Genomic DNA, 23333 nt, shown 5'->3' on the forward strand with positions numbered 1-23333 from the left:
GCTCAGCCTTTTGGCTAACGGGGAAGCGCATCACCACAAAGTTAACAACGACACTATTTCATGTCTTTCTCCGTCTCCGAAAGCTTTTACCCGCCTGTGTGGCCCACTGGCGATATATCACTTCGAATCGAGTTCCTCGCGGTCTCGACCTCTCTCCCCGAATGGCTGGTGCCGATTCTCGATCCCTATTATTACACTGCCGCAACCTTCGGTCTTCCGCATCGACGGAGTACTTCCTTCTCAAACAAAAAATTTCATATACGACTCGCACAATCTGGCAAGCCGAACATGACCTGAAGATTATTTCCTCCGGTGATTTTCAGATATAATTGGATTTCCTCTTTTGTTGTTCCATCCACTCAATTGCCCGAGAGCAGTCGGCTACTTGCATCGTCGATTCTCATCCGATAAAGAGACTTTCCATGCAGCAAGCCCTGCTCCTAGCCTGGACTCGCACAGCTGCCGGGATACCTGTTGTTGAACAGCTGCTTTCAAGTGAATGTATCCGTTGAATCCTTGATACCTTCGTGGTCCGGTCACATCTGAAAGCTCGCCCTATTTATACCTACTATGGAGCCCCATTCCAACGTTCTCATTCTCAATAATTTCTCTTGTTCGTCCAGCTTTCTTGAGACATTCTTCTGTTGGCACCTCATCTGAGAACATTCCTCTTCCTTGCCTTTCGTCTTTTCGAAGTATACCAAACCTCATCCATCGTGTTTCACCTCCCCTTAAGGTTCCGGAAGCCCTGACCGATTGCTTTCTTCACACTCGGATCGACCTGATCATCCTATACTTCCAACACACTACCGAAGCAGCGGGCGATCACGAAGCTTTTTTCACATTCTATATCTACACGGGGTAATTAGACGTCAAAACCGATCCACGAGAACCGGAAACTGGGTGCTTACTGTACCAGGTACCTGCGTCAGCACCAATTTCAAATGGCCAATCAGTGTTCTGGTCATGTTTTCGCCATTGTGCAGGCCACGAACGGCAATATCCTTACCTGGCGGTGCTCTGACTGCAACAACGGGCCTTATGTTGCCATCTGGCGCTGCAAAATCTGTGGTCATTGCCGTTGCCCTGCTTGCCACACCGCTAAAGCATAAGTAACAGTTACATTTTCGGCTGTTACCCGGTTGAACGTCCCTTATGACCTGGTATGAGAAACGATATACCTTGCCCTGAATCTTGTTCGACTCTTCCCTCTATTTGCGCCTTTGTACACACTCTGAACCATGGGCTGACTCTCCTAACTGTCCAGAATTTTGCCTCTAAAATTTCTTAATCTCAGCATCATTTGTTCTCAACTTGCACAGTCTCAGCGGGTTGATCTGCTTTCCACCCTTCGCTCGAAACTCAGTTCTGAAAGCGTTTCCTTGAATCTCAGCTCAAGTTCCCACGCTTCGACGAATCACCCTCCGCAAATGCTTGTGTCCATAGCCAACTTACCAATCGGATTGCTGATCCCAGCCCAGTCGTCTGTCGGCTTACCTTCGTCCTGGCTTCTATAACGACGAACCCAGAATCGATACTTTGGGCCAAGTCTAGACCCGTTTTCAGACGCCAGAAAAAGCGCACAGTTATCCACCAACCGCGATGTAGCGATTGCATCCGAATTTACCTCTTCATCTTTTTGTTTTCTTTTGCATCGCATATCGACACTTTCAATGGAGCATCATAACGGCCGAACCTATGCTATGCCTACGAAATTCATTTTCTGTCACAAACAGCGCATTGCCCTGGTGTTCAAGGATCGGGAACAAAAGCAAAGTTTATTTTATTTTATTTTATTTTTTATTTTTATTTTTTATTCTTTATTCCTTCTCGATTTTTTATTTGTTTTTGCCGTCGAGTATCCCTGTCTTCCTCCATTCTGCCTCCAGTTTCCTTGCACTTTTGATTGGCGGACCCGACTGTGCTCTTCATTGCATCGCATCGTGAAGCGTGGACTGTGCTACCTAACCATAGATTAATTGTCGTTTCTCGTCCTCGATAGAAATTCAACTTTACACTGCGGCGACGCAACTGAGCTCATCCACCTTTCCTTCTTTTTACCCATCCAACTTAGGCCCCATGTTCCACAGTTCACCAGCGGAATGATAACGAAGCTGCCGCGCATCAGACCACATTCCGCGCTACCTACTTCACCCGTCGGATCCCTCTGTCTGTGCTCTGGATAGACGGGTCCGGGTCCGGGTACGGCCACGGGTCGGGCAAGGAAGGTATGGTATGGTATGACCGCACACCTGACCACATTACTTGTACGACACCACGGCTCCAACATCAATTTTAGTTCTCTCGCTGACGCCGTACAATCACTGAGGTGCTCACTCACTGCCCTAGGGTCAACCTTACTCAGCGCACCATCCCTTTACTAAGGTTCGGCTTTGGCTTGGATTGAACTGAATGTCTTCACTTCAGTATCTCGTCATGGTTATCACCTTGCCTTGCCTTGCCCTGCCCTGCTTACCGTGCGGCGTCGAACCCATCAACACCTACTCCTTTATCCTGTCTGTGCAAACTAGAAAGTGCTGACTCACGATATCCGGGGCTAGCCCCAGAGTCGTAGCTATCTAGCAAGAGACTAGATAGAGGCGCAGCGCAGCGTAAACGTAACACTTACTTTTGACTCGTTTCTAGTCAACCAGACCAGCAATACGGGAACTAGATTTGGGAGCTGGAGGGTTAGGTAGTGCCGGTGAATGAATGAGGTTCTCGAGATGAAGTTCCCTGATCCTTGTTTAGAGTTGGGCTGGGCTGAGTAAGAATTCACTGATGATATATACAGAGTAGACAAGATAGTTCGCATGTTTTCCTGAAGGTTCTCGAACTTGAAGAGCTCGGGCATACTCGATGTGCACTGTGCACTGTGCAGGAAGATCGGTGTGCAAGAAGAATCCACAGTGACTAGGATGTACTTTAGGGGCTTGGCTGGTTTCCCGAGAGGATGGGAGCTGGGACGGATGGATTTGACAGGTCGAAAAGAAAGAAAATGAAAAAAGAAAAACGCTTCTTCTGAATGCTAGGCTTTTGCGGGGTGTCGAGAAATAGCTGGCCATCTATGACTAGTAGCTTAGCTACGGTGTACAGAGTAGATATAGAAGAAGGACAACTCGATTGGGTGGTGGCGTTAAGTAAATGCATTCAGGATTTCAATTAGAGATATATTCGTATTGATGGGGGTATTAGTCCAACCATAGTTGTAGCAAGTGGGATGTCCAACTAGATAAATCACAACCGGAAAAAGAATCAGCATGGATACGTTATGTGGCTTGAGATATCAAATATCAAGTGTAGATGCTCTGTTCGAGATGATTAGCACGGCACGGGAATACGAGGAGAGAAGAAAAAGTGACAGGTAGAAAGCAAAGGAACTTACTTCTGTGTACTGGTTAACTTGCAGCCCGACTTCAGCCATCTCAGCATCCTTCAAAAAGTCCAACGGCATCCAAACAAGGTGGCCTTCAATCTTGTCGAGTTTCTCGCGGACCTCATGAACCGGCATGAACGGGTCATAAAGGTGGCCTATCTTGAACCCGTCCTTGGCTCGGTACTGGTCATATTCTTCGAAGTTACGGATGTGGTCATCGGGGTCTGTGCGGAAAAGCTGTCGGTAAATATCGGTGTTGACAGTCGCCTGGTCTGTCCACGTTTTCCAGAGGTCGTCGTTCATAGGGTCCGTGACGAAGTCGTTTTCGGGGCCCTCGAGGATCTCATTCATGCATACTGTCGGCGGTTGGGCGTTGGGTGACTTGGAGGCGTCGTAGTCTTGGGCTGGGAGGAGGCCGAGGTGTTCCCTCCATAATTGCCGTCGGAGGGTTGCTGCAAGGCGTGCGGCTCTGTAGGGCTTGCCGTCCATTGTGCTGTCGATGAAGTCTTGGTCCTCAACGACAATGGCCAATTCGCTGTCGTGGTAACCAACTTGTGACTAGAGGGTGACGGTTAGTTTGCGTCTTTTCTGAACCACAAGAGACTTACTCGATCGTTGATGTTGGCGCTGCCGCAGATTGCAAGCCTATCATCCACTATGCACACCTTGCCGTGCACATAGAGCTCTTCCTGAACAAAGTTCTCCTTCTCCGATTCAGGATCACCCTCCCATACCTCATCAGAGAGTTTACCACCGTTGAGCATCGTGGTATGGGCGACGCTATCTTTGTTATTGGCGGCAGGATGGTTTTCATGAGCCTTGTTCCTTTCCTCATATCTCTGCAACCTGGCAATCCGCTCTTCTTTCTCTCTCTCTGCATCTCCGTAGTTGACCTCGTTCTTATCGCCTTCTTTGCCGATTGATGGGTGGACAGCCTCGCTTGCAAGGGTCTCCGCGACACCACGCTGGATATCATTGAATGAGACACCTGCTTCCTTTTTAAGTTCCTCTAACGCCGGCGTTTTGTTGATTCGGTCATACGCTCGTAGGTTGAAGACAAATACGTGGTCTGGACGTTATTAGCAAAGCATTAATTGCGTATGACAATTGTGGCTCACTCGTAGGATCAACCCCCTGCGCCGAAATCTGACCGAAGATGGAGTGCTCTCCTCGGTTGATTGATTTGTACTGATAATCCATGATAGCCCGTGTCCCGGCCGCTGCGTTTTGTCGAAGGTCTCCGGCGAATCCGGGAATTGCCGGTATGACAATGATGACCCGAAACTTTCTCCCTTCCTTTCCTGCTCGGACGCAAGCATCAACAATGGAGCGTCCAATAGTGTTCAGGATAGGAGCCTGCTGGTCGGAAGTTGCAGTGACTAGGCATGTCAGCTTACAAACGCTTTCATGTAGTACAATCACCAAAGCTTACTGAAGAACTGATTCTCAATGTAGACGAAGTGTTCAGCCTTACTGATAACCTCCTTGTAAGCGTTCTGGATGCTGTGCTCAACTAGGATGCCACTGCTCCAATCAGCACTGCTGCGGATAATCTGTGTTTGACAAGAGCCCTGCTGACCGCGGAGCTTGGTGCTCAAAGGCTGGTAGGGATGCTGCACGTATTCGCCGACTGGATATTTTGGACGCTGAACGCCAACGAGGTCCTCGTCTTCTCCGGTGCGACCTTCAAGCAGAAGCCAATCAACACTCTCATCTCGCTTATACTTGTCACGCTTGATAAAGTTCCACCGGAGGACAAAGTGTTCGGCAATGTCATAGACAGAATCACCAATCAGCCCCATTGCTACGTCGTGCCATGGCATTCGACCGTACTCCGCCTTGCTGAGCTCATTAGACTGCCACTCGCCTACACTTTGGAAATCCATGATCCGGTTGTTGTTGAATTCCTGTCCCGGGAAAATCTCCGCTCGCAAGTGAGACGGATGAACGTCAACTAGCGGATGCTGATTCGCGTCCCACCTGCCAAAGCAAAGATCAATGCCTCCAATGAAAGCAACGTTATAGTCAATGACAATGAACTTTTCATGATGAGCCTGTATTTGTTAGTTGGGACCACCCAGCTGTTGGGGCGGGCACCTTACCCAGTACAATGTCATATCCGCCGCATTCTCGAAGATGTTATGGTCAGGATGACGAAGAATGCTGATGTTCCCATGTCCTGGACTTCCCTCAGGACAGAGTGCTCGTAGAGCATGCTTTGTATGCGCAGAGTTGCATGTTAGTGCTTGGTGAACCTGTACTAATCAGCAGCCGCAAGCAATGCCGTTCAGGAAACAGCTAACCTCTTTGTAGACGATCACGTAAATCTTGACACCAGCCTCAGCCTTGCGCTTGAGAACATGATCTAATCGCCACTCTTGCGTTGTAAGAGGAGGTCTCCGGAGGAATAGCTCTGGCGAAAGCCACCAGTCTTCAATGTAAATGACCTCCTTCGCTTGCTCCAAAGCTATGGAAACAGCCCAGAGATAGTCGAGCGCATCGACGTACCATTTGACTTTGGTTCCCTGCCGAACAGGAGCGAAGGACCCGAAGCGGTGTGACTCGCAGATAGTGGTCCTCTTCCTGTCTGTCTCTTGTTCGTGCTCTTCGTCGTGGCGGTGGTTCGGATTTATGATGTTGAAAAACTTGCCGACTCGGTGCTTCAAGTGGTGCGCCTTCTCATCTATATGGGTATCTGCCGCTGAAATTAGTATCTGACAGCCTGGCAACTTCCTGCGGGGTATTGACCTTTCAAGTGATCACCAAGGTTGTGGAGCTTCTCCTTGAAATGAGACATGGTGACACTGTGAGGGCGATTCTGCAGCAGGACCCAGAACTGGCAGCAATCACATCAGGCAGCAATGGGCTTGGATGATCCTTGGAGGGGAGAGAAAAGAAGATCAAAGTAAAAACCCCCACGAGGGGAAGCGTAAACCTCTGACATCATCAGAGTCTTCCAGCCTTGCAGGGCGTTTTACTCTCCGACTCTCCCGCCATCTCGCAATTTCCAGCAACGCCACCCCATCGCGCACGCGTCAGCTCGTTCGACGATCGCTCTCGCTTGCTGTCTCATCTTGGCACATTTTCCTGGTCAAGCGAGGTCCGTTCATAGGGCTGCTGTTGACGTCGAAACGATTGGCGACTGAGCCGTGCCTGAGAACCTGCCCCTATTCTTCCCCACCCTGTTGTTCCAGTGTATTGGAGATTCACGCGACCCGACAAGTTCCTGCGTTTCTGCGAGATTCACTGCTTGCTTCCATACGGTCTTTTTATGGTGCCATGAGCAAGGGTCGCAACCTCTACAAAGATGGCGTGGATTTTGCATCTCTCGCATTGCAGTCTGCCGATTTCGCCAAATTGTGTGTACACTCTCACTTGAATGTCCAACCAGTGGTGACTAATTTTAGAACAGCTTGAAACCAAACAACCAATTGGATTTCACAGACCCCGACGCTGTCCGGTAAAGAATGAGGATGGGCAATATCGGCTTCGCGACTGACGCTGGCGTTCAGACAACTGACCGTGAGTCTCCTCAAACGAGACTTTGATCTGAAGGTCGACATCCCAGACAAGCGATTATGTCCACCGGTATGGCCAACATCTACCTTTCGCATCATGACGACTGATTGAATGATCTTTAGATTCCAAACAGGTGAATTTAAGCTTCGTGTCTCGAATCGTGCCCATAAAACTCACTACGGCAGGTTGAACTACATTCTATGGCTGCAAGACCTGCTTGACACTACCGGAGATGAATACCGGGACAACTATGACCCCGATAGGGATGTTACCGGCCTTGATATGTACGTTGCACGGATCTTTGCTGGAAACAGCCTAACTCGACCAGCGGCACAGGATGCTGTAGTATATACCCTCTCTTAGGCGTCTCCATGAGACCTAAGTGGAACTTCATCGCATCTGGTGAGATGAACGCGTTTTGTCTGTGATACAGCTAACGACAGCAAGATATCGATGACGAAAACATCAAAACCTCTACACAGACAGTAAAAGCAAACGAACTCGATTCACGCGTTCGCATCGTGAAGACTGGCCCGGATGATGCCCTAATACCGCTGCAAACCTTCGGAGTCGAAAGGTATTGATAATCGCTTGGGTCTATACTTCAGACTAACAGCGCTAGGATCGACTTTGCAATGTGCAACCCCCCATTTTACGCTTCGCAGGACGAAATGATAGCTTCCGCCAAGGAAAAGGAGAGGCCTCCATTCTCGGTACAGTTCCAGGTCAAAAACGCATGATTTTCAACTAAACAGCAGAAACAGGCATGCACAGGCGCAAAGGTCGAAATGGTCACAAATGGAGGAGAAGTCTCCTTCGTATCTCGCATGATCGCCGAAAGCATCGAGCTCAAGGATCGGGTCCTCTGGTATACGTCAATGCTCGGCAAGCTAAGCAGCGTCTCAGTGCTAGTCGAGAATCTTATAGAAATGGGAAACAACAACTACGCCGTAACGGAGTTTGTTCAAGGTAACAAAACGCGGAGATGGGCGATAGCGTGGTCATGGGCGGATCTTCGGCCTCCCGTGGTATGTTATTCCAAGGACGTCGGTGAGGTTCCTACGATGCTAAACCATATTATAGGGCGTCGCACGCGGCATACCAAATTTCCCCAAACACCTCCTTCCCTTCCCGCCAGAATACGTAGCCGACCTGGCCAATAGTTCCATTGACGACATAGGAGCCAGTCTTAACGCCGAGCTCTCATCCCTCCACATACAGTGGTCATGGCGCCCGAACCTAACCACAGGACTAGGCTTCGCATCGGAAAACGTCTGGTCTCGCCAATATAGAAGGAAGTTAAAAATGTCTGCTACGGAGGTGAAACCAGAGATTGATGTGGGAAAGGCAGCGCTTGGTTTCAAGGTTCAACTCAAGGTCGACCCGGTCGAGGATAAGGATGTGTTGCTTACAATCCGTTGGATCAAGGGAACGGACTCCGTCCTGTTCGAGAGCTTCTGCGGGATGCTGAAGAGAAGATTGGAGGGAAGGTAGTTTATCCAACTCATGTGGACCGGAGCAGACAAACATGACCAAACTGTTCATGGTATTCGACATGTTATGGGTATGTATCAAGATTTTTCTCTAATCCAGGCAAAACGGTATAGATAACAATTCAAACATCATAAAATCAAATGCAAAACAAATGCAAAACAAATGCTCATAATGCATCATCTCATCTTTCTACCAGAGGCTCACATCAAATATGGAGGGCGAGTTACCGCCCCGAAACCTCCCCCTGCAACTCCCTCAACCTCTCCCACCCCTCACTCCCCTCCCAAAACTCCTTCCCCTTCCCCATAACCCCTCTCACCGCGGACCGCGCCTTAAACCTCCAGTCCTTCGCAACCATGTCACTTTCCCCTTCCTCTTCCCCTTTTCCATTCTCACCCTCCTTATCAAGCGGCCCATACTTCGCATACCCACGTCGCACAAGCCTCTCCGTCGCACCAACAACATCCATCCACCGCTTCTCATCGCCCATCTGGAACGCCCCCTGCGTCGCGGACGCCACCGTCGCGCGCCACGCTTTCTCGTGCGCCTCAAGCGCGAGAGTAGGTCTGTTGCGGAACCGCTCGACTGTAGCAACGAGGAGCCAGAGTGGTGCGGAGTGCGTGATTAGCGGTATAACCGAGGTCTCAATGAGGGATAGGATCGAGCCAGGGATTGTTCCGCTGCGGACGACCTTCTTTACCTTCCCCTCACCCTTTCCCTCATTCTCCGTATCCGTATCGGGGACGTCAATAAGAAGGTCATTGTACTCGTACGCCGTAACGAGATGATCAACTAGCATACCCAGGATCGGAACATCGACTGCCTTTTCACCCTGTTTGGGGCCAAGCAGCTCGATGACTTTGCGTTGGGCCGCGATCACGTCCCGGTAAGGTGTTAGTGGGGGTGGGATTGATGCGGCGACGGTGAGTAGGTTATCCCAGATTCGGGAGTCGGTGTTTTTGAGCTGTGCGGCGCGGTGAAGGGCGGCGATGGCTTCGCGTTTGCGCTTGTAGGGGTCTGTTGTGGGTTTTGTGAGGGTTTCGGAGGAGGGTTCTTCGTCGTCGGCTGGTTCGGCGGGCTGTTCCTGTTCCTGTTCCTGTTCTTGCTCGAATTTCAGCGCATCGTCTGAGTCGGAGGGCTGGGACGTTCGAAGCATGGCCGCGGCGAGGTTACTCCATGCTTCGGCGTCGGTGTCTTCGAGCTGGACGGTGCGGGTGAAGGACTCGATGGCCTCGTCCCAGCGCTGGAGCTCAAGCTGCACGCAGCCGAGCGCGAACCAGGCGCCATGGTTGAGGCGGTTAATGTGCAGACTCTTCTGGTAGGCTTCGGCGGCCTTTTCGAGGGCCGGCGGCTTAAGCGTGAGGAAGTGCCGGGCTAGCGAGCGCTGAGCGCGCGCGTACCGTTTGCTGGAGACCTCCCAGGCACGGTTGTACATCGTTGGGTCGCTTTGGATGTCACCGAGGATACAGAAGAGGCGGGGAGCGTCGGCGGGGAGAGGAGAGAGCTCGGGCCCCTCAAACTGTTCGTTTTCGTCGTCGGGATTCTGGCCGCTGGGCTTGTAGAGCTGTCTGCGGACTGTGACGCGGGCCTTGTCTTCCTTGTCTGTTGCGGCGTAGCAGAGGGCGACTTCGGCCCACATCTGCAGCCGCTCGTATATGTCTAAGGCTGTGCGGAGACCACCGAGATTAACCCAGCGGTTTGCGAGCTCGGATTCGAGGTCCCAGCGTGTGGAGAAGCTCAGGAGCCAGATGTACCTGAGTCTGTCTGCCGCGGATGCCGACTCGTCTTTCTCGGGCCGCGGAAGGAAAGTCGAGGGCTCTTGCTGGGTTTCCGTGGTCTGGGTATCCGGTGTAGCGGTGTCCGCGAGGACCTGGTCGACGAGCGCCTGCATTTGCAGGACGGACCGTTCCACAGTCCTGGATCTGTAGCCTTCGATTCGACTACGTAGGAGCAAGCCCTGTGTGTAGATTTGCCAGTTTGAGCTGCCGCCGTCGAGAACGCGGGTAGCGTACGGAGCGGTCTCCTCGCGAGTCAGTCCGTCTTCGGGCCTGGTATTGGTGATTGCCGCCGCGAAGGAGAGAAGAATTGCTGAATCAACGGGGTCAAGCATTGGCTGTGCGCCAGGGTCAAGCGACGCCAACGCAGGCGGTAGTGCAGACTCATCTTGCACAGTGACGGCTTTGCCCTGCGTCTCCTTCTCCTTTTCCTCGGGCTTGGTGAACGAGATAGCCTCTAGCAGAGTATCATCGTTGAGATCCAACTTCTTAGGGGCCGGTGCGTCGCCATTGGACTTTTCCGAGGTCTCAGATTTTCCCGCGTTGCTCGCATCCTCAGCGCTCTTCGCAAGTATGACAAGCTGACTGATATCCCTGTTCTGGAACTTTGTCCGCTTCCCGAGTCTACCGGTAAGCGCAAACTCGAACTTGCGCACTTCAGCAGCCTTCTCGAGATCCGTCCGCGCCTTGCCGTCAAAGCCGTGGTGAACGTGGACTGTAGCACGCTCTAACAAGAACTTGCCCTTGTCCTGACCGGAGGTCTTTTCATCCAAAACATCCTCGCTAATCACTTCCAAGGCATTGTAGATAACATCCTGCAGCGTACCAGTGACCTCAGAAAGCATCTTTTGGTGCAGGAAATTAACCCGCATCTGTGTAGTCCTAGCCACCAACGGACCGTCCTCAACAAGAACGTCCGCATCAACTAGGATGGCCTTCGCAACAGCGAAGAGCTCCGCACACGGCGTCAGCTTGTACGCCGCTTCACCATCCACCGAGAGGTCCCGAATGACTTTATCACGGAGCGCACGGAGGGTAGCCGGGTTTGAGCGTAATTTCTCCGGCACGATGACATCTGCGGACTTGAACTCCAATGGCGGTCCAGTGACGTTTGTCTGAAGGAACGCGAAAAGAGCAGCAAGGCCGACATGCAATAGCTGCGACTTTTGTTGCTCGGGGCTTAAACTGTCGATGGGGTTGGAGACGACCGCTTTTGTTTTCTCCGCCACGAAGTGGGTGTATGATATCTCGCCGCTAGATACGCGCTCGAGAGACGCCTCGTCTGCGCTATGTCCGAATACGGTCTTTGCTAGGGCCAGCTCGAGGAGTGGTACTATCTGTCCGTCTTCTAGGTGGATCGGGTCATATTGGGTTTTCAGGGACGGCTCGCTGAACAGCGTGTCCAGGGTTGCGGGGTACTTTGGGGATGCGGAATCGGCCATTTTGATGTTTTCGACAGGCTGAAAAGAGCTTTAGGAGTCAGCAAGAAGGGCATCGATGACGAGCTAAACACCGTGAGACAAGCGGGATAAGTACCGTTGCAGGGAGGGGTAACGAGTCTCAAATTCGATCAGTACAGGACAGTTCACCGAGTCATACCGAAGACTCGGGTGGGTCAAATTCAAAGAGAGCTACCAAGAGCACGAGAAAATGACGAAGAGCCAACACGGAGGAACGAAAGACTGAGTGAGGGGAAATATTAATGACAAGCAATCCCGCCGTCATTTTTTCGGCTTCAACTTTTCCGGCGGCCTTATCGATAAGGCACCACTGCAGATCGGCCGTGGCCGGAACGTGGCATTACCGATCTGCCCTCAAGCACAGTAGTACGTACACGCACAATTAAGTCATCCACGCTGCTGCAATCTGGCTAAGTTCTCACAATGACAACGCTCAGAGTCCCCAAGATGGAGGAAATGGGAAGCTGGAATCCCGCTGATATTTAAAAGGGCAGCAGTAGCAGCCCTCTAGTAGATCCTTTTGGATCTCTATCGAAAACGTCTGCTCGTCGCCGCCAATGACCTCGGTCAAGTTGCACCCAGGGGGAATCTGAACCAGAAACTTCTTGGCCCTCACCTTCGTCAACGGAGTGAGGAAGGTAGCGAGTGGTAGTTTATAGCCCGGTTGGTTGATATGTGGGTCTTTTAAGTGGCAGGCCAGTGCGATGCAAAGATCTTCCAAGCGAGGCATCCCTGCCAACGTTTGACAGAACTGTTTCCACGACACCTCGGCCTTGCGAAGGACTTCGTCGTTACGAAATGCATTGAACCGGAGATCTAAGTAGCGTATTGACTTGAATCTATGGCTCGGCATCAGGGTAGGTAGAAGTAGGAATGCAGCCTGGTCCTCGATGACGAACTTGTTTCGGGTGTATAGTAAATCAATTGTTTCAGTGTACCTAGGTCTCCCGGTCAGCTTGAGCAGTCTATCCTAGACGGAGAAGAATCTGACTGACATGCGCCGACATGTGGATAGCATGGGCAGGAACTTTGTCCCAGAACGTTTCCTGGAGGTCCAGCCAGAGCCTGGGCGTCGCTGAACGCTGCCATCTCGTGCAAATGGTGGCCGACACATCGAATGGTGCGCAATCCTGGAAAGACACGGCGCAGGCGTAAGTCCAGGATTCAGTGGGCAAGGTATACTGCACAATCTTCGGTGAGTCCGCCAGACATGCACCGGAGTAGAAGACACAAAGATGTCCCTATAGATCATGTCACGAAGTTCTAGCGGCAATCTGAAGAATAGCGAATGCTCCTGATTAGACGTGCGCTGTCCAACTTCGCTGGATGAACGTGCTCTTGGTAGCGGGATTGTCAGTGCGCGACGACGTCGAGGAAGAGGGGTCGGTGCTTTGGCAGGCCGTTTAAGACGCCGTTTGGCGATGCTCCGAGGACGCACATAATCAATGGCCTCGTCGATGGCCCAGACGATCCATGCTACGACAATCACGAACGGAAAGAGCAGCACACAGTAGGCCCAAAAGACTCCTTCTCCGATAAGCCCAGCTGCGCTCATGGTCTAGATGCGGCGTTTGCTCTGCGGGACATCGTCTTGGTCGATAAGTTTGTGGACGGGCGAGGGACTCCAAATGGCCACAAATTTGATTGCGTTCGCCTGCTGCATCTCCTCGTGACAAAATTGTTGAGCTACGTAATTGACTCCGCCGAAACCTGGGTAGGGCTCGGGGATAAGCTCCGTCCTCTTGATGCGCAGACTTGCCATGCCCTTACCTCACCCGGCTGGGGCTAGATGGTGGCTCGACTTGATTGTCGAAGTGTTCATACCAGACCCTCCCCATAGTATTAGTAGTTCCTTTCTTATGCACTTGAGAGCCGCAATGTCCGGGTTGGAAGCTCTTTCCGATGCATCCGAGTTCTGAAAATCCATGCTTGCGCACTTGTCCATGAAGGCACTGACTGATGACAAATCTGAGTGATGCCTAGTCTCCTGAGACAAGTTGATGCGAAGAAAACTTACCAGCAGTCTTACTAGAGCTTGCGAGAACTTCGTAACGCGCGCAAGGCTGGCCCAGTTCAAAAGGGAAGGAGCGGTGCATCTCGGAACCTTCCTCCATGTGGACAGCTCCAGCGGGCCTATTTAAACCTTCTTAACTTGGAAGCAGACTTCGTGCGCTATACATCTTGGGGAACCATGTTTACCCGCCTAAGAATAGCAAACGAGAGGATTGAGCACCGTGAAGAACACTTGACATTACTAGAACGGTATGCCACTATTAGAAATCATAAGTGCCGTCAGGGTATCCAGTAAATACCGACAAGATACATGAACATGAATGTAAGGACAACCAAATCAGTCCAAACCAACCAAAACACCCTATTCGAAGTCAAAGAACGCTTCATAGAGGTCGTATATCAGAATAGAAAGACATGTACTTATTCCACCACCAAAGGAGGCCGGGGGTCTGCTTAGCAAGAGGGCAGATCATATGTACTTGCATATGTTCTGTACATCCACATGTAATGGATGCGCCAAGGTTTGTTGTACTTTACCAGTCCTGACCGCGGTCCCTCATGAGGATCTCAATGGCCTCATCTTCAGGGACTGGGTTGTCGTTGAGCTCTTTGACACATTGCGTTAAGCCTTCAGCGGCTTCATCCACCTGCTCGGCTGACCAGCCTGTACAGGCCATGACCATCCGGCGGTAATTCTGACCGAGAACGACGTTCTTGGATTTGAGAGCATCAACTTCGTCTAATGTCTCCTTGTTGAACGCCCGATAGCATTCAAGTCGTTGTTGAAGGATCTCAGGAGACGGAAGCTTGCGAAGGTAAGCAGCCTGTGCTTCAGAGAATCCAGAGGCGGGGTCGAAGTTTTCTGGAAAGAGGGACTTGAATTCGACAATTTCAAAGCCGGATTCTTTATCAGCGTCACCGAGCGTAATTGGCTTCGATGCGTCAACAGAACCCGCTGGCATTCCTTTGAGAATCACAAGCAGCTCTGCTGAAGATTTCTCCAAGTTCTTTAACCGCCTGCTCGTTTCTGTCTTGTCGATAGACTTGTGTTTCAACGCATCCAATTGCTTCTGCTCTATTTGTCGAGCCTTTGCTGACTCTCGGATTTTCGCATGCCAATGATCGAATTTTTCCTGCTTTGTCGTCAGGTTAGAGGCAAGGTCTTTGTCAAATGACCCTAACGTCTCTTGAATGATAGCCGTGACTTGAGCGGTTGTTGCTAGAATGGGTCAGTAAGCTAACTGTTGAGTAGTTAGGAATAGACCTACTCTCGAGAATTTCTTTCCGTGTCTTCTCCAGCTGATCGGCAAAAGTGTCATTCCGACCTCCCACCTGTTGGGAACTACCATCTACCATATCCACGCCAACGCCATAATCTGCGGGGCGAAGTCCCGTGTGGTTAGGAATGTGGGGATCTGCACCAACTTCCAACAGCTGCGGGACAAGGACGGAGCGTGCACGCCCTGCCAGATTAAGTGCGGTATCACCTTGGTCGTCACGAAGATTGACAACTTCTGAAATGAACCGGCCCAATGTGATGATCTCATTAGAGGATGGCGTGCCGTTCGGGGCCTGTTGGTGTAGTGATGTGCCGCCGTGACGAACAATAAACTCAAGCAGCGCCTCGAGGTAATGTTTCGCAGATACATGGCCACCGTGCCCGGTAGCCGCCATCACTGCGATATGGTGCAGAATTGTCCGCCCGCTGTGGTCAATGACGTCAATGGTGGGAGCTAAAACTTGCAGTAAGCGAGGGAAGCTCCTATAGTCCAGATTGTTACGTGTGCCGACTGCTTTCTGCAAAGCTGTTTCTCCCGCTCCATTGAGCCGGGAGATGCTGACGCCTTTCTTGATGAGCGCATAAACAAGTGGCATACGAGCAAGCATGGCGGCCCAGTGTAAAGCATTATTCCGATACTCGTCAAGTGGCACTTCCAAGTCCTCCCCTGACAGCTGGATTAAGGCCGGATGTGTCGAAAAGTCCTTGGTCATTTTATCCAAAAACAGAGTCATGATTAGTTTCATCTTTTGAAATCGTTCTGGCGTGGTGGCTGGGGGAAGCGGGTCAAGACCACGTCTGCTTTCGTCAATGACGGGGTTCAAAAGTTCCATGTCCTGGTAGAAAGAGTCATTCGGTTCAGTAGGAGTGGGTTCGTTCATCGACATGGACGCGCCGTCAACAAGAAAACTGAACGCCTGTGAAGAACGAACGCGCTTGCGAGGTGGCTCCATTGATTCCTCCTGCTCAAAGCTCATGGCATCTTGCGGCGGGTAACGGCCGTTTGCCGGGACATTGCTCCCAAAGCCGCTATCAGAAGCAACACTGTGCATACTGTGCTGACTAGAAAAAGTAGGCGGCGCCTCTTGACTACCGAATTGCTGTGACGGTTTGCGTATGACACTTGACCGTCTGTTCTCGCCACCTCTTGCCGCAGGAGATTCGAAACGAGCCTTGCTCATGGCATTGACGGCGGTAGCAGCGGTGCGGGAGATGTTCTGAAAGAAAGTACCCTGCTGAGGCTGAGAAATGCTCCGGTTTTCCATGCCGCTATACAACCGCTTTCTTTGCGCCGCCATCGCCTGCTCTTTTGTTGGGGTATCCAGGGAATCCTGACCAGAAGCAGCCGTGCCGTTAGGGTTCATGTCATATTCGAGAAGCGGCCGTAATAACTCTTCGACATGGTATTCGCGGCACAGCTCCAATCCTCTTTGGTAGTTCACCCATGTCCCTTGATATTTGCCATAGCCTCCTTGTACCTTTTCATGTTCGCCCGCCGCGATCTCCTTCTCCAGGGTCTTCGTCCTTCGCGCCTTGACAACGCCGGCAACTTTGAGTATTTGTGTAGCATTCAGCCAAGCGTCGGAGCGTCGCTTCATTACAGCGACACCGTTAACTTCCATCTCGTATACCGAAACGTTTGAGTAAACGGCCTATGAGCCAGGCGAATTAGTGTCAACACGACGAAGTAGAAGAGAGAAGCAAAAGATGGAAGGGATAACGGACCCTGTATATTTGAGGCTTAAACTCCTCGTGGTAAATCATAGTACCGTGGCCATTCAAATCCTCAAAACTGTTAAAGCTAGGCCTCGTGACATTTGGAAAACCGTTGGGATAATTGAATGACATCGCCGACTGCTGCGAGTTCTTGGGTGGGGGAGTAGCGCGCGGTGTAGAAGCGACGGACTGCGAGGCGTTGAAGGAGCCCAGTTGGGATTGTGAAAAGGACATGCCATTAGCCGAGCCCATACTACCTTGAGAGTAGGACATGGAAAGGCTTGGACGTGGTGGGTGGTGATTGCTGGTCATTCTGTCGAGAGCTCCAACCGGGGATCGCCCACCTATAGTCGGGAAGTCAGCTGCCTAGGGATTAGCGAACTTGACGATGTCGCCAATAATCAACAATAGCATGGCCTGCTAAAATAGCGAACAGCAAATGATATCGAGAGGTAACACCGCAAGAGAAAAGACGAGTAACAAGACAGTGAAGGGCATGTGGGGAAATGCACCTTGAGGATCAACCGCCCAGCGGCCGGACGCTCGAGATTAAATGAATCCAGTCGCGACTGTGGCGCGTATCAACCGAGTGTAGAGAACGACAAAACTACACCGTCCAGGCAATAACAGCAATTCGGGACAAAAACCAAGGCATCAAAGCATGTACAGCCGCGGATACGAACTCGGACATCTAATTCATGCAGGAATTCACATGCAACGAAAAGCGAAGCTGAAGAACATTCGTAATCCTGCAGCCAGCGAACATCGCGTTTTGGCGCATTTTCGCGTTGCCCGGCGGATTTTGCCGTTTCGGGCGCTTTCTGGAGCTGCCGGGCCCGGCCGGTCTGAATTGTTCCGCTGCTAAACCACCATCTGCAGGACTATAGCTGCGACGCATTCAGTGCAGATGGCCAACGTCAAGAAAATCTCCTCCTATACGGTGCAAGCGCTCTACCCACCTGAAAAATGGCGCAGTCTCCTCCGCAGTCTCCTCCGCGAGTCCTCCTACCTCCCTGATCCCATCGCCCGATCTACATGCCACGACCAAGTCCTACGACGATTCCGCAGACTCCATGAAGAACGAAACCCCCGAGTCAAACAAAGCACCGAAAGAATGAAAAATCTGCAACGAGACGCGCGGAAGTCACTATCGGTCCTTCAGCGCGCAAATGAGGGTTATACACGACCGCTTGAAAAAGTGCTAAAATTCGCCTACGGCCGCATTGGGAGGCGGAGAGTGGAAATGCTCGAGAATCTTCTCAGGACGGATTCTCCGCAGGATTCGGAAGCCGTGAGCGATCTTGTGAAGGGTCCAAGTCGGTATGGCGAGGGCTGGCGGCCGCCGCAAGCACTAGTCGACTTGCTGAAATCGCAGAGGCAGAACCCGGCCGTTTCACAATTTTATGATCGTCCTCTTGTGAAAGCCTTTGAACCGCTTGTTGATGAGAAAAACGCCTGGGGTCGGAAAATGTCTCTGGATCGTCGAAAGAACATTCGCCGGTTATGGTATAAGGACGTGGCTCAGGCTCTGCTTCCGCCTTTACCTGATGCGGAGTTGGAGATCCTGGAAGGTTTGATATCGAGGCGCGTTTCGTGGACCCCGCCGAGGAGGAGGTCGAAGTCACATTCTACACCGGCTGATGCTGGTGACGTAGACCCGAGGGGTCAGATGTTACGAAAAGTGCTGACGGACGGTCCGCCAAAGGACGAAACATTCGCCCCGTACATAGATGGACGTCCTCACAAGATAACAAGACGTTTCATGTCTCGGCTCTGGCAGCGCATCTCATGTCTTGTTCCACGTCACCACTGGGATGCTGAAAAAGGAAGACATATTTTCGAGTGGGATAAGATGGCGCTTCCGCAACTTGCTCTCTCTGCTACAGAGGAAAGTTCACCCAGGATCTTTACTGGTCTAAACACCCCGGCAGACCCGCGAGAGAAACGCGCCGCAGCAAAGTCCCGCATCATGATGGCTGGGTGTCCTTGATTGCCCCGTGTATTATACTAATATCCTCTATGTAATTATATCACCCCGTACATACGCCCAACCCTTGACATGGTCTACAGTACAACAGCATAACATCACAGAATCAAGCTTCGACGGGCCCTACCCGCACCTCACCTCTTTTCCGTAATGCTTCAATGTCACGGAGCTTTTCATCGTGCTTTGCGCGCTGCTTCCGTTTCGCCGCGAATCTCTTCTTCGAGCCAAACCGCAGCTTCGTTATCAGATCTCCAGCTTGACCGCGCGTAAGGTCACCTGGCTGAATCTGACCCTCGCGAATCTTAGCCGCGTTCAAGAAGTCCACCTGAGACTGGGACGCTGAGTAGCTCCGCCACAGTTGACGCGTAGAAATATAGCGGTCTTCAAAGTGAGATGCTGCAAACGTATCGGCCGCGCGAACGGCAGACTCAAAGTCTTCTGTGTTGGCGACCAGCCGTGGTCGTGTATATTTCTTGGTCCCTTCAGTCGAATTGAAGGACATCACATGGTGGACAGTATATTGGGAATTTTCTTGTCTCTCGACGGTCAACCACCCTGCGCCGCCTGAGAGGAGGTATTTATCCTCGCCAACCCTAACCCAAGCGTAGTGGCTGATGGAGCGAATATGCTTCTCGGATTTCATGTCATTGATTAAGTCGTAGATGGTGTCGTATTTAGTGAAAGTGAGGTTTATGTTATCAGACGCGTTTGCTTCGATTTGGGAGACTGGGAGCTCCTCTGGCTCTTCTTTTTTCTGGTTTATGGCGGACTTCTTCTCTTTCATTTCTTCCGCTGTTGCATTGTTGAGAACTTCATCGGGATGCAGTCCGAATAGCGTAGGGGTAGAAATGACTCCCGTATCTAAAGTGGCTACCATGTCAATGATATGACAGTCCTTTTTTCCATGGTATAAGCGTAAACCTCGCCCAATCATTTGAATGAGAAGATTCCGCGATCGAGTCGGCCGCGCAAGCAGTACACAGTCGATATTGGGTATGTCCGTACCCTCCGTGAACAGACCACAGTTGAGCAGTACCGGAAATTCTCGCGCCCTGAATTTATCTAGCTGCTCGTCCCTTGTTGCTTTCGGCGTATTGCCTGTGATGTACCGAGCATCAACACCGAATTGTCGGAATGTCTCGGTCAGTTGCTTTGTGTGCTCAATGTCAACGCAGAACACCAATGTAGACGCCCGATCCGCTGCGCTGGACATCCACGCGCGAACAGTGATGTCGTTGGACTGAATAGTGTTGACAGCTTTAGATAGCGACCCAATGGCAAAGTCCCCGAAGCTGTCCTTTTTGACGCAGGATAGGTTCGCCTTGGATTGCACGGTTGTGAACATGGCGTTCGCAAGCCAATTGTCGTTGATCATGTCCGTGTAGTCCTTATGATACACAATCTGATCAATGGCGGCACCTAATTTGAGACCGTCAAACCGCGAAAACGTGGCTGACACCCCGACTAAGATCGGAGAATCCGGCGACTTTTCGTTTAATCCAAAGTACCCAAGTGCTGTCCGGTACGAAGGAGCAACGATATGATGCGCCTCGTCCACCAAGACCAGCTTGAAGCTCTGCGGGTCAAACTTTGCCAGCCGGTCTCTGGATGTAAGGCTCCTAACAGAGGCAATAATGATATCGCCAGACCCTGACGCGACGCGATTTCCCATCTCGACCTCCACGGTGCGGTTGGGGTATGCGAGGCGACAATGCTGATATGCTTGCTCAACAAGCTCTCTCCGGTGAACGACAATCAAAGACTTATCTCCAATTGTATTTCTTGTTGGAATCCTCCCGATAAGTTGAGTGAATATAACCTAAAAAGCCGCCGAATGTTAGCAATGTCTCGAAGGTAGTTGTGGTCAAGTTCCTGACTGTTTTCCCAGCACCCGTAGCCAGAGAGACACCCAAGCGCTTGTGCCCCTCGCCAACATGATCCATGACCGATTGAATGCATTCTTCCTGATAGTCCCGAAGTTGGATAGCTGGTGGTTCGACAGAAGATGGAGTTGTTGTCAACGCGGAATTCCATCGCTGGGGTTGCTGCAGCATCCTGCTGGTCTTTGTTAAGCAGGGTCTGGCATTTCTGGGGCCATACCTGAGCGCCAGGCTCAAGGCTACTCTCCGATAAATATATTCCATTCAGAATCCATGGAATGCGAATGTCTGAAAAGTCAAGATGCGGCCTTCCCTCGCCTCCGGAGTGATAAGAAGACAAACATTGCAAACATGGTCTTATCAGCGATAGCCAACTTTTTCCCCAGTCTTGCGGTGTTTTACTCTCCTCCACGCTGCCAAGAGGAGTCCTGTTTCATATTCTTGGATACCCTTCAATTGAACAGGCCATGATTTGCCTATATCTCAGAAACTCATGTCTGAGCCGTCACTGCATTTTCGAATTCCGACAGCTCGACCATGAGCAGCTCTGACGTCTACGAACAGGATGACGATGATGAATTATCGGATACTCCTTCCATAGTCCCAAGAGCAGCGAGAGGCACAGGCAGTAGAGCGCTGAAACAACTACGCTCGTCACTACCCGAGGACTCGGTCAAATTGTATACCGAACACTTTCACCGGACATTCCAAGATAAGCCGGACAACAAGGAGGACAATTTCAACACAACGCAAGATGGAATCGTGATTTGGACGCCACATGAGAAACGCTCATTGTTCGAGTTGCTCGATAGGAAAGGCCTCAATGGTATTCGAGAGATAGCTGCTGTGATCACGACGAAATCGGAGCTCGAGATCCAGGAGTATGTCAAGCTTCTTCAGAAGGGTGTACGACGGCAGAACCTCAATGATGGCCATTCTAGGACAACTATCCTGGGGGATATCCCGGCTGCCGCCGAGATAAGTGAGGAGTGTTGCAAGTTGCTAGATAATCACGCAGAGTTACTCAGTCTGGAAGAGCAGAAGGAAGAAGCCACTGCTGGTAGCCTCAAGCATCAGGGTCTATGGATAATCAACAGCGAGGTTGCAGAATCTCTGGAACTAGAAGTTGTTGCAAGCGAGAGTGTTCGAGACGAGAGTGCTCAGGAGTTTGCAGCTCAAGTGAACGAGGAGCAGGGCGAGCAGCTCGTAACCACACCAGATGTCAATTCTGCAGCTGCATTCTTCAAAACACCCAAGTGGATTCTATTATCAGAACGCCTGTTTATGAATTTCGGAGGTCGAAAATTGCAGGACAACTGGACTAATGTCGCCTTCGAAGGCGAGTCACCCTCAATGACCGCCGACGTTCTTACCGAGTTTTACGAGATCGCTCTCAATGTGACGCGCCGATTAGTCCATGCAACGCATTTTTTCGCCTCATCACGGGTGCGAAAGCACAGCAGGGCGAGTCGCCCACTAGCAACGGCCGTCAGAGCATCGGATGTCAGAAGCGCAGCGCACACGCTCAACATGAAGAGCAATAGCTCCGAGTTCTGGATAGGGGTCGCTCGACGTTGCAACCTTGACGTCCAGGATGAAAGACATAGAAAGGGCTGGAGCAGGGTTTTTCTAGACCATGACGAAGTCGAGTCCCTACTTTCTCAGGAAGAATTACCCCAAGAACCGTATGAGAGGATCACACCGGTCCAAAGCCCACGAGAGCGTTCCAGCAGTATTGCCAGTGACAGCTTACTAGATCCACTTGACGATGTCTCAACCGACTCCGAAGATGAACACGCCGAAGCAATAGACCAGCAACACAGCGCAGCCGAGGAACTGCTATGCTGGTCCACGTTAGGACAAAAGCCTCCGGCTTCTTCGAACTGCCGCATGCTATTCGACCAAAAACCTCCCAGGCCACGAGGAAAACGCAAAACAGCAGAAGAGCTCGTCGATTGGCGAGACCGAACACTATACCGAAGCGAATGGGAGGAATTCGGCTACGAGACCGAGAAGCTAGAGGATGCATTCGAGGGTCAGCGCAAGAGACTCCGGTTGATGGCTTCGGATTCATTTCGTCCACTTTCTGGAGCCAGCGCACGGAACGAATATTCGAGCTCAGAACCGATCTCTGATTCAAACTCAGACTCGGGCGCGGGCGCGGACACGAACGCAAACGCGGCGGCAGACACAGGAGGTAGATCGCCTCCCACTGAGCCCCAACCAAACCTGTCAGAAATCGAGTTCCAAACCGACGAGTCCGACCCCGAGTTCCGTCCTCAATTTCCACAGCCAGAATCAAGGACAAAGGTCAAGCCGAAGAAGGCTCCTTCAAGAACGAGCTCTCGCAAGCGCACGCCTGTCTCGTATGCCCCGCCGGAGATGTTCGACTTCGACTTCGAGGTGGACACGGGGATGGAAATGGAGGTTGATACGCCGATGGAGCAGGATCATGACGAGGGACATACCGAGGACAATCACCAAAAGGAAGATTCAGCTTCCTCGGATGGCGAAGTTGAGGACGATGACCATGGATCATGACGAAGAGGAACAGTTTACCGACTCAGACGACCACCCTACTAGCCCTCGAGTACTAATCTTCCCGCCGTCGAAGAATGACGGGCATGGGGACCATAACCTTCATCCCACCCCCCCTATCTGCCGACTGCAATCATTCCGTTCGTCTTGTTTTGACAAGCCTGTACTCATTCTACTGGGAGTTCTGGAAGTATGATATAGAATCAACCGTACTGTAACCTCATTTCAGAATATATAGATACCTAATTTCTGGCACCACTTGCTGTCTCATCTAACAAATTCTCGCAAACAAACAC

The 23333-nt window shown here is 51.3% G+C and overlaps 9 protein-coding genes across 9 annotated transcripts; 4 read left to right on the top strand and 5 right to left on the bottom strand.

The window, feature by feature from the left end:
* The first annotated feature begins 1169 nt into the window (after window positions 1-1169).
* BDV17DRAFT_267296 (uncharacterized protein) lies at window positions 1170-2034 on the top strand. The gene has a single exon (XM_073758347.1). The coding sequence runs from the start codon at window positions 1674-1676 to the stop codon at window positions 1977-1979; it is 306 nt and encodes a 101-aa protein (XP_073614129.1). The 5' UTR covers window positions 1170-1673; the 3' UTR covers window positions 1980-2034.
* Window positions 2035-3179: 1145 nt separating this feature from the next.
* On the bottom strand, window positions 3180-6259 carry pldA (putative phospholipase PldA). Its single transcript, XM_073754130.1, has 8 exons — window positions 6125-6259; window positions 5680-6071; window positions 5479-5631; window positions 4809-5430; window positions 4495-4755; window positions 3985-4445; window positions 3386-3934; window positions 3180-3308 (listed from the first exon to the last, which is right to left on the bottom strand). Exons 1-8 carry the CDS (start codon window positions 6171-6173, stop codon window positions 3294-3296), a joined length of 2502 nt encoding a protein of 833 aa, XP_073614130.1. The 5' UTR covers window positions 6174-6259; the 3' UTR covers window positions 3180-3293.
* Window positions 6260-6655: 396 nt separating this feature from the next.
* BDV17DRAFT_292730 (DUF890 domain protein) lies at window positions 6656-8389 on the top strand (the record flags this gene model as incomplete). The annotated part of the gene is made up of 10 exons (XM_073762437.1): window positions 6656-6735; window positions 6789-6836; window positions 6889-6964; window positions 7018-7028; window positions 7081-7179; window positions 7224-7297; window positions 7343-7472; window positions 7518-7608; window positions 7660-7923; window positions 7979-8389. 10 exons carry the CDS (start codon window positions 6656-6658, stop codon window positions 8387-8389), a joined length of 1284 nt encoding a protein of 427 aa, XP_073614131.1.
* A 223-nt stretch (window positions 8390-8612) lies between these two features.
* BDV17DRAFT_299212 (tetratricopeptide repeat protein) lies at window positions 8613-11666 on the bottom strand (the record flags this gene model as incomplete). Its single annotated transcript, XM_073763831.1, has 1 exon — window positions 8613-11666. The coding sequence occupies exon 1, from the start codon at window positions 11604-11606 to the stop codon at window positions 8613-8615; it is 2994 nt and encodes a 997-aa protein (XP_073614132.1). The 5' UTR covers window positions 11607-11666.
* Window positions 11667-11909: 243 nt separating this feature from the next.
* On the bottom strand, window positions 11910-12957 carry BDV17DRAFT_130790 (uncharacterized protein). Its single transcript, XM_073754135.1, has 2 exons — window positions 12620-12957; window positions 11910-12562 (listed from the first exon to the last, which is right to left on the bottom strand). The coding sequence occupies exons 1-2, from the start codon at window positions 12874-12876 to the stop codon at window positions 12058-12060; spliced, it is 762 nt and encodes a 253-aa protein (XP_073614133.1). The 5' UTR covers window positions 12877-12957; the 3' UTR covers window positions 11910-12057.
* Window positions 12958-13854: 897 nt separating this feature from the next.
* Window positions 13855-17393, bottom strand: BDV17DRAFT_130806 (putative APSES transcription factor (MbpA)). Its single transcript, XM_073754137.1, has 3 exons — window positions 16642-17393; window positions 14906-16568; window positions 13855-14856 (listed from the first exon to the last, which is right to left on the bottom strand). Exons 1-3 carry the CDS (start codon window positions 16942-16944, stop codon window positions 14171-14173), a joined length of 2652 nt encoding a protein of 883 aa, XP_073614134.1. The 5' UTR covers window positions 16945-17393; the 3' UTR covers window positions 13855-14170.
* A 1-nt stretch (window position 17394) lies between these two features.
* On the top strand, window positions 17395-18673 carry BDV17DRAFT_130797 (uncharacterized protein). Its single transcript, XM_073754136.1, has one exon. It carries the CDS (start codon window positions 17540-17542, stop codon window positions 18620-18622), a length of 1083 nt encoding a protein of 360 aa, XP_073614135.1. The 5' UTR covers window positions 17395-17539; the 3' UTR covers window positions 18623-18673.
* BDV17DRAFT_299218 (DEAD/DEAH box helicase) lies at window positions 18674-20763 on the bottom strand (the record flags this gene model as incomplete). The annotated part of the gene is made up of 2 exons (XM_073763832.1): window positions 18674-20438; window positions 20497-20763. 2 exons carry the CDS (start codon window positions 20761-20763, stop codon window positions 18726-18728), a joined length of 1980 nt encoding a protein of 659 aa, XP_073614136.1. The 3' UTR covers window positions 18674-18725.
* Window positions 20764-20913: 150 nt separating this feature from the next.
* BDV17DRAFT_267342 (uncharacterized protein) lies at window positions 20914-23331 on the top strand. The gene has a single exon (XM_073758348.1). The coding sequence runs from the start codon at window positions 21037-21039 to the stop codon at window positions 23038-23040; it is 2004 nt and encodes a 667-aa protein (XP_073614137.1). The 5' UTR covers window positions 20914-21036; the 3' UTR covers window positions 23041-23331.
* Window positions 23332-23333: the final 2 nt, after the last annotated feature.

Source organism: Aspergillus undulatus, assembly GCF_047715775.1.
Source record: "Aspergillus undulatus strain CBS 261.88 unplaced genomic scaffold BDV17scaffold_35, whole genome shotgun sequence".
Lineage (NCBI taxonomy): Eukaryota > Fungi > Ascomycota > Eurotiomycetes > Eurotiales > Aspergillaceae > Aspergillus > Aspergillus undulatus.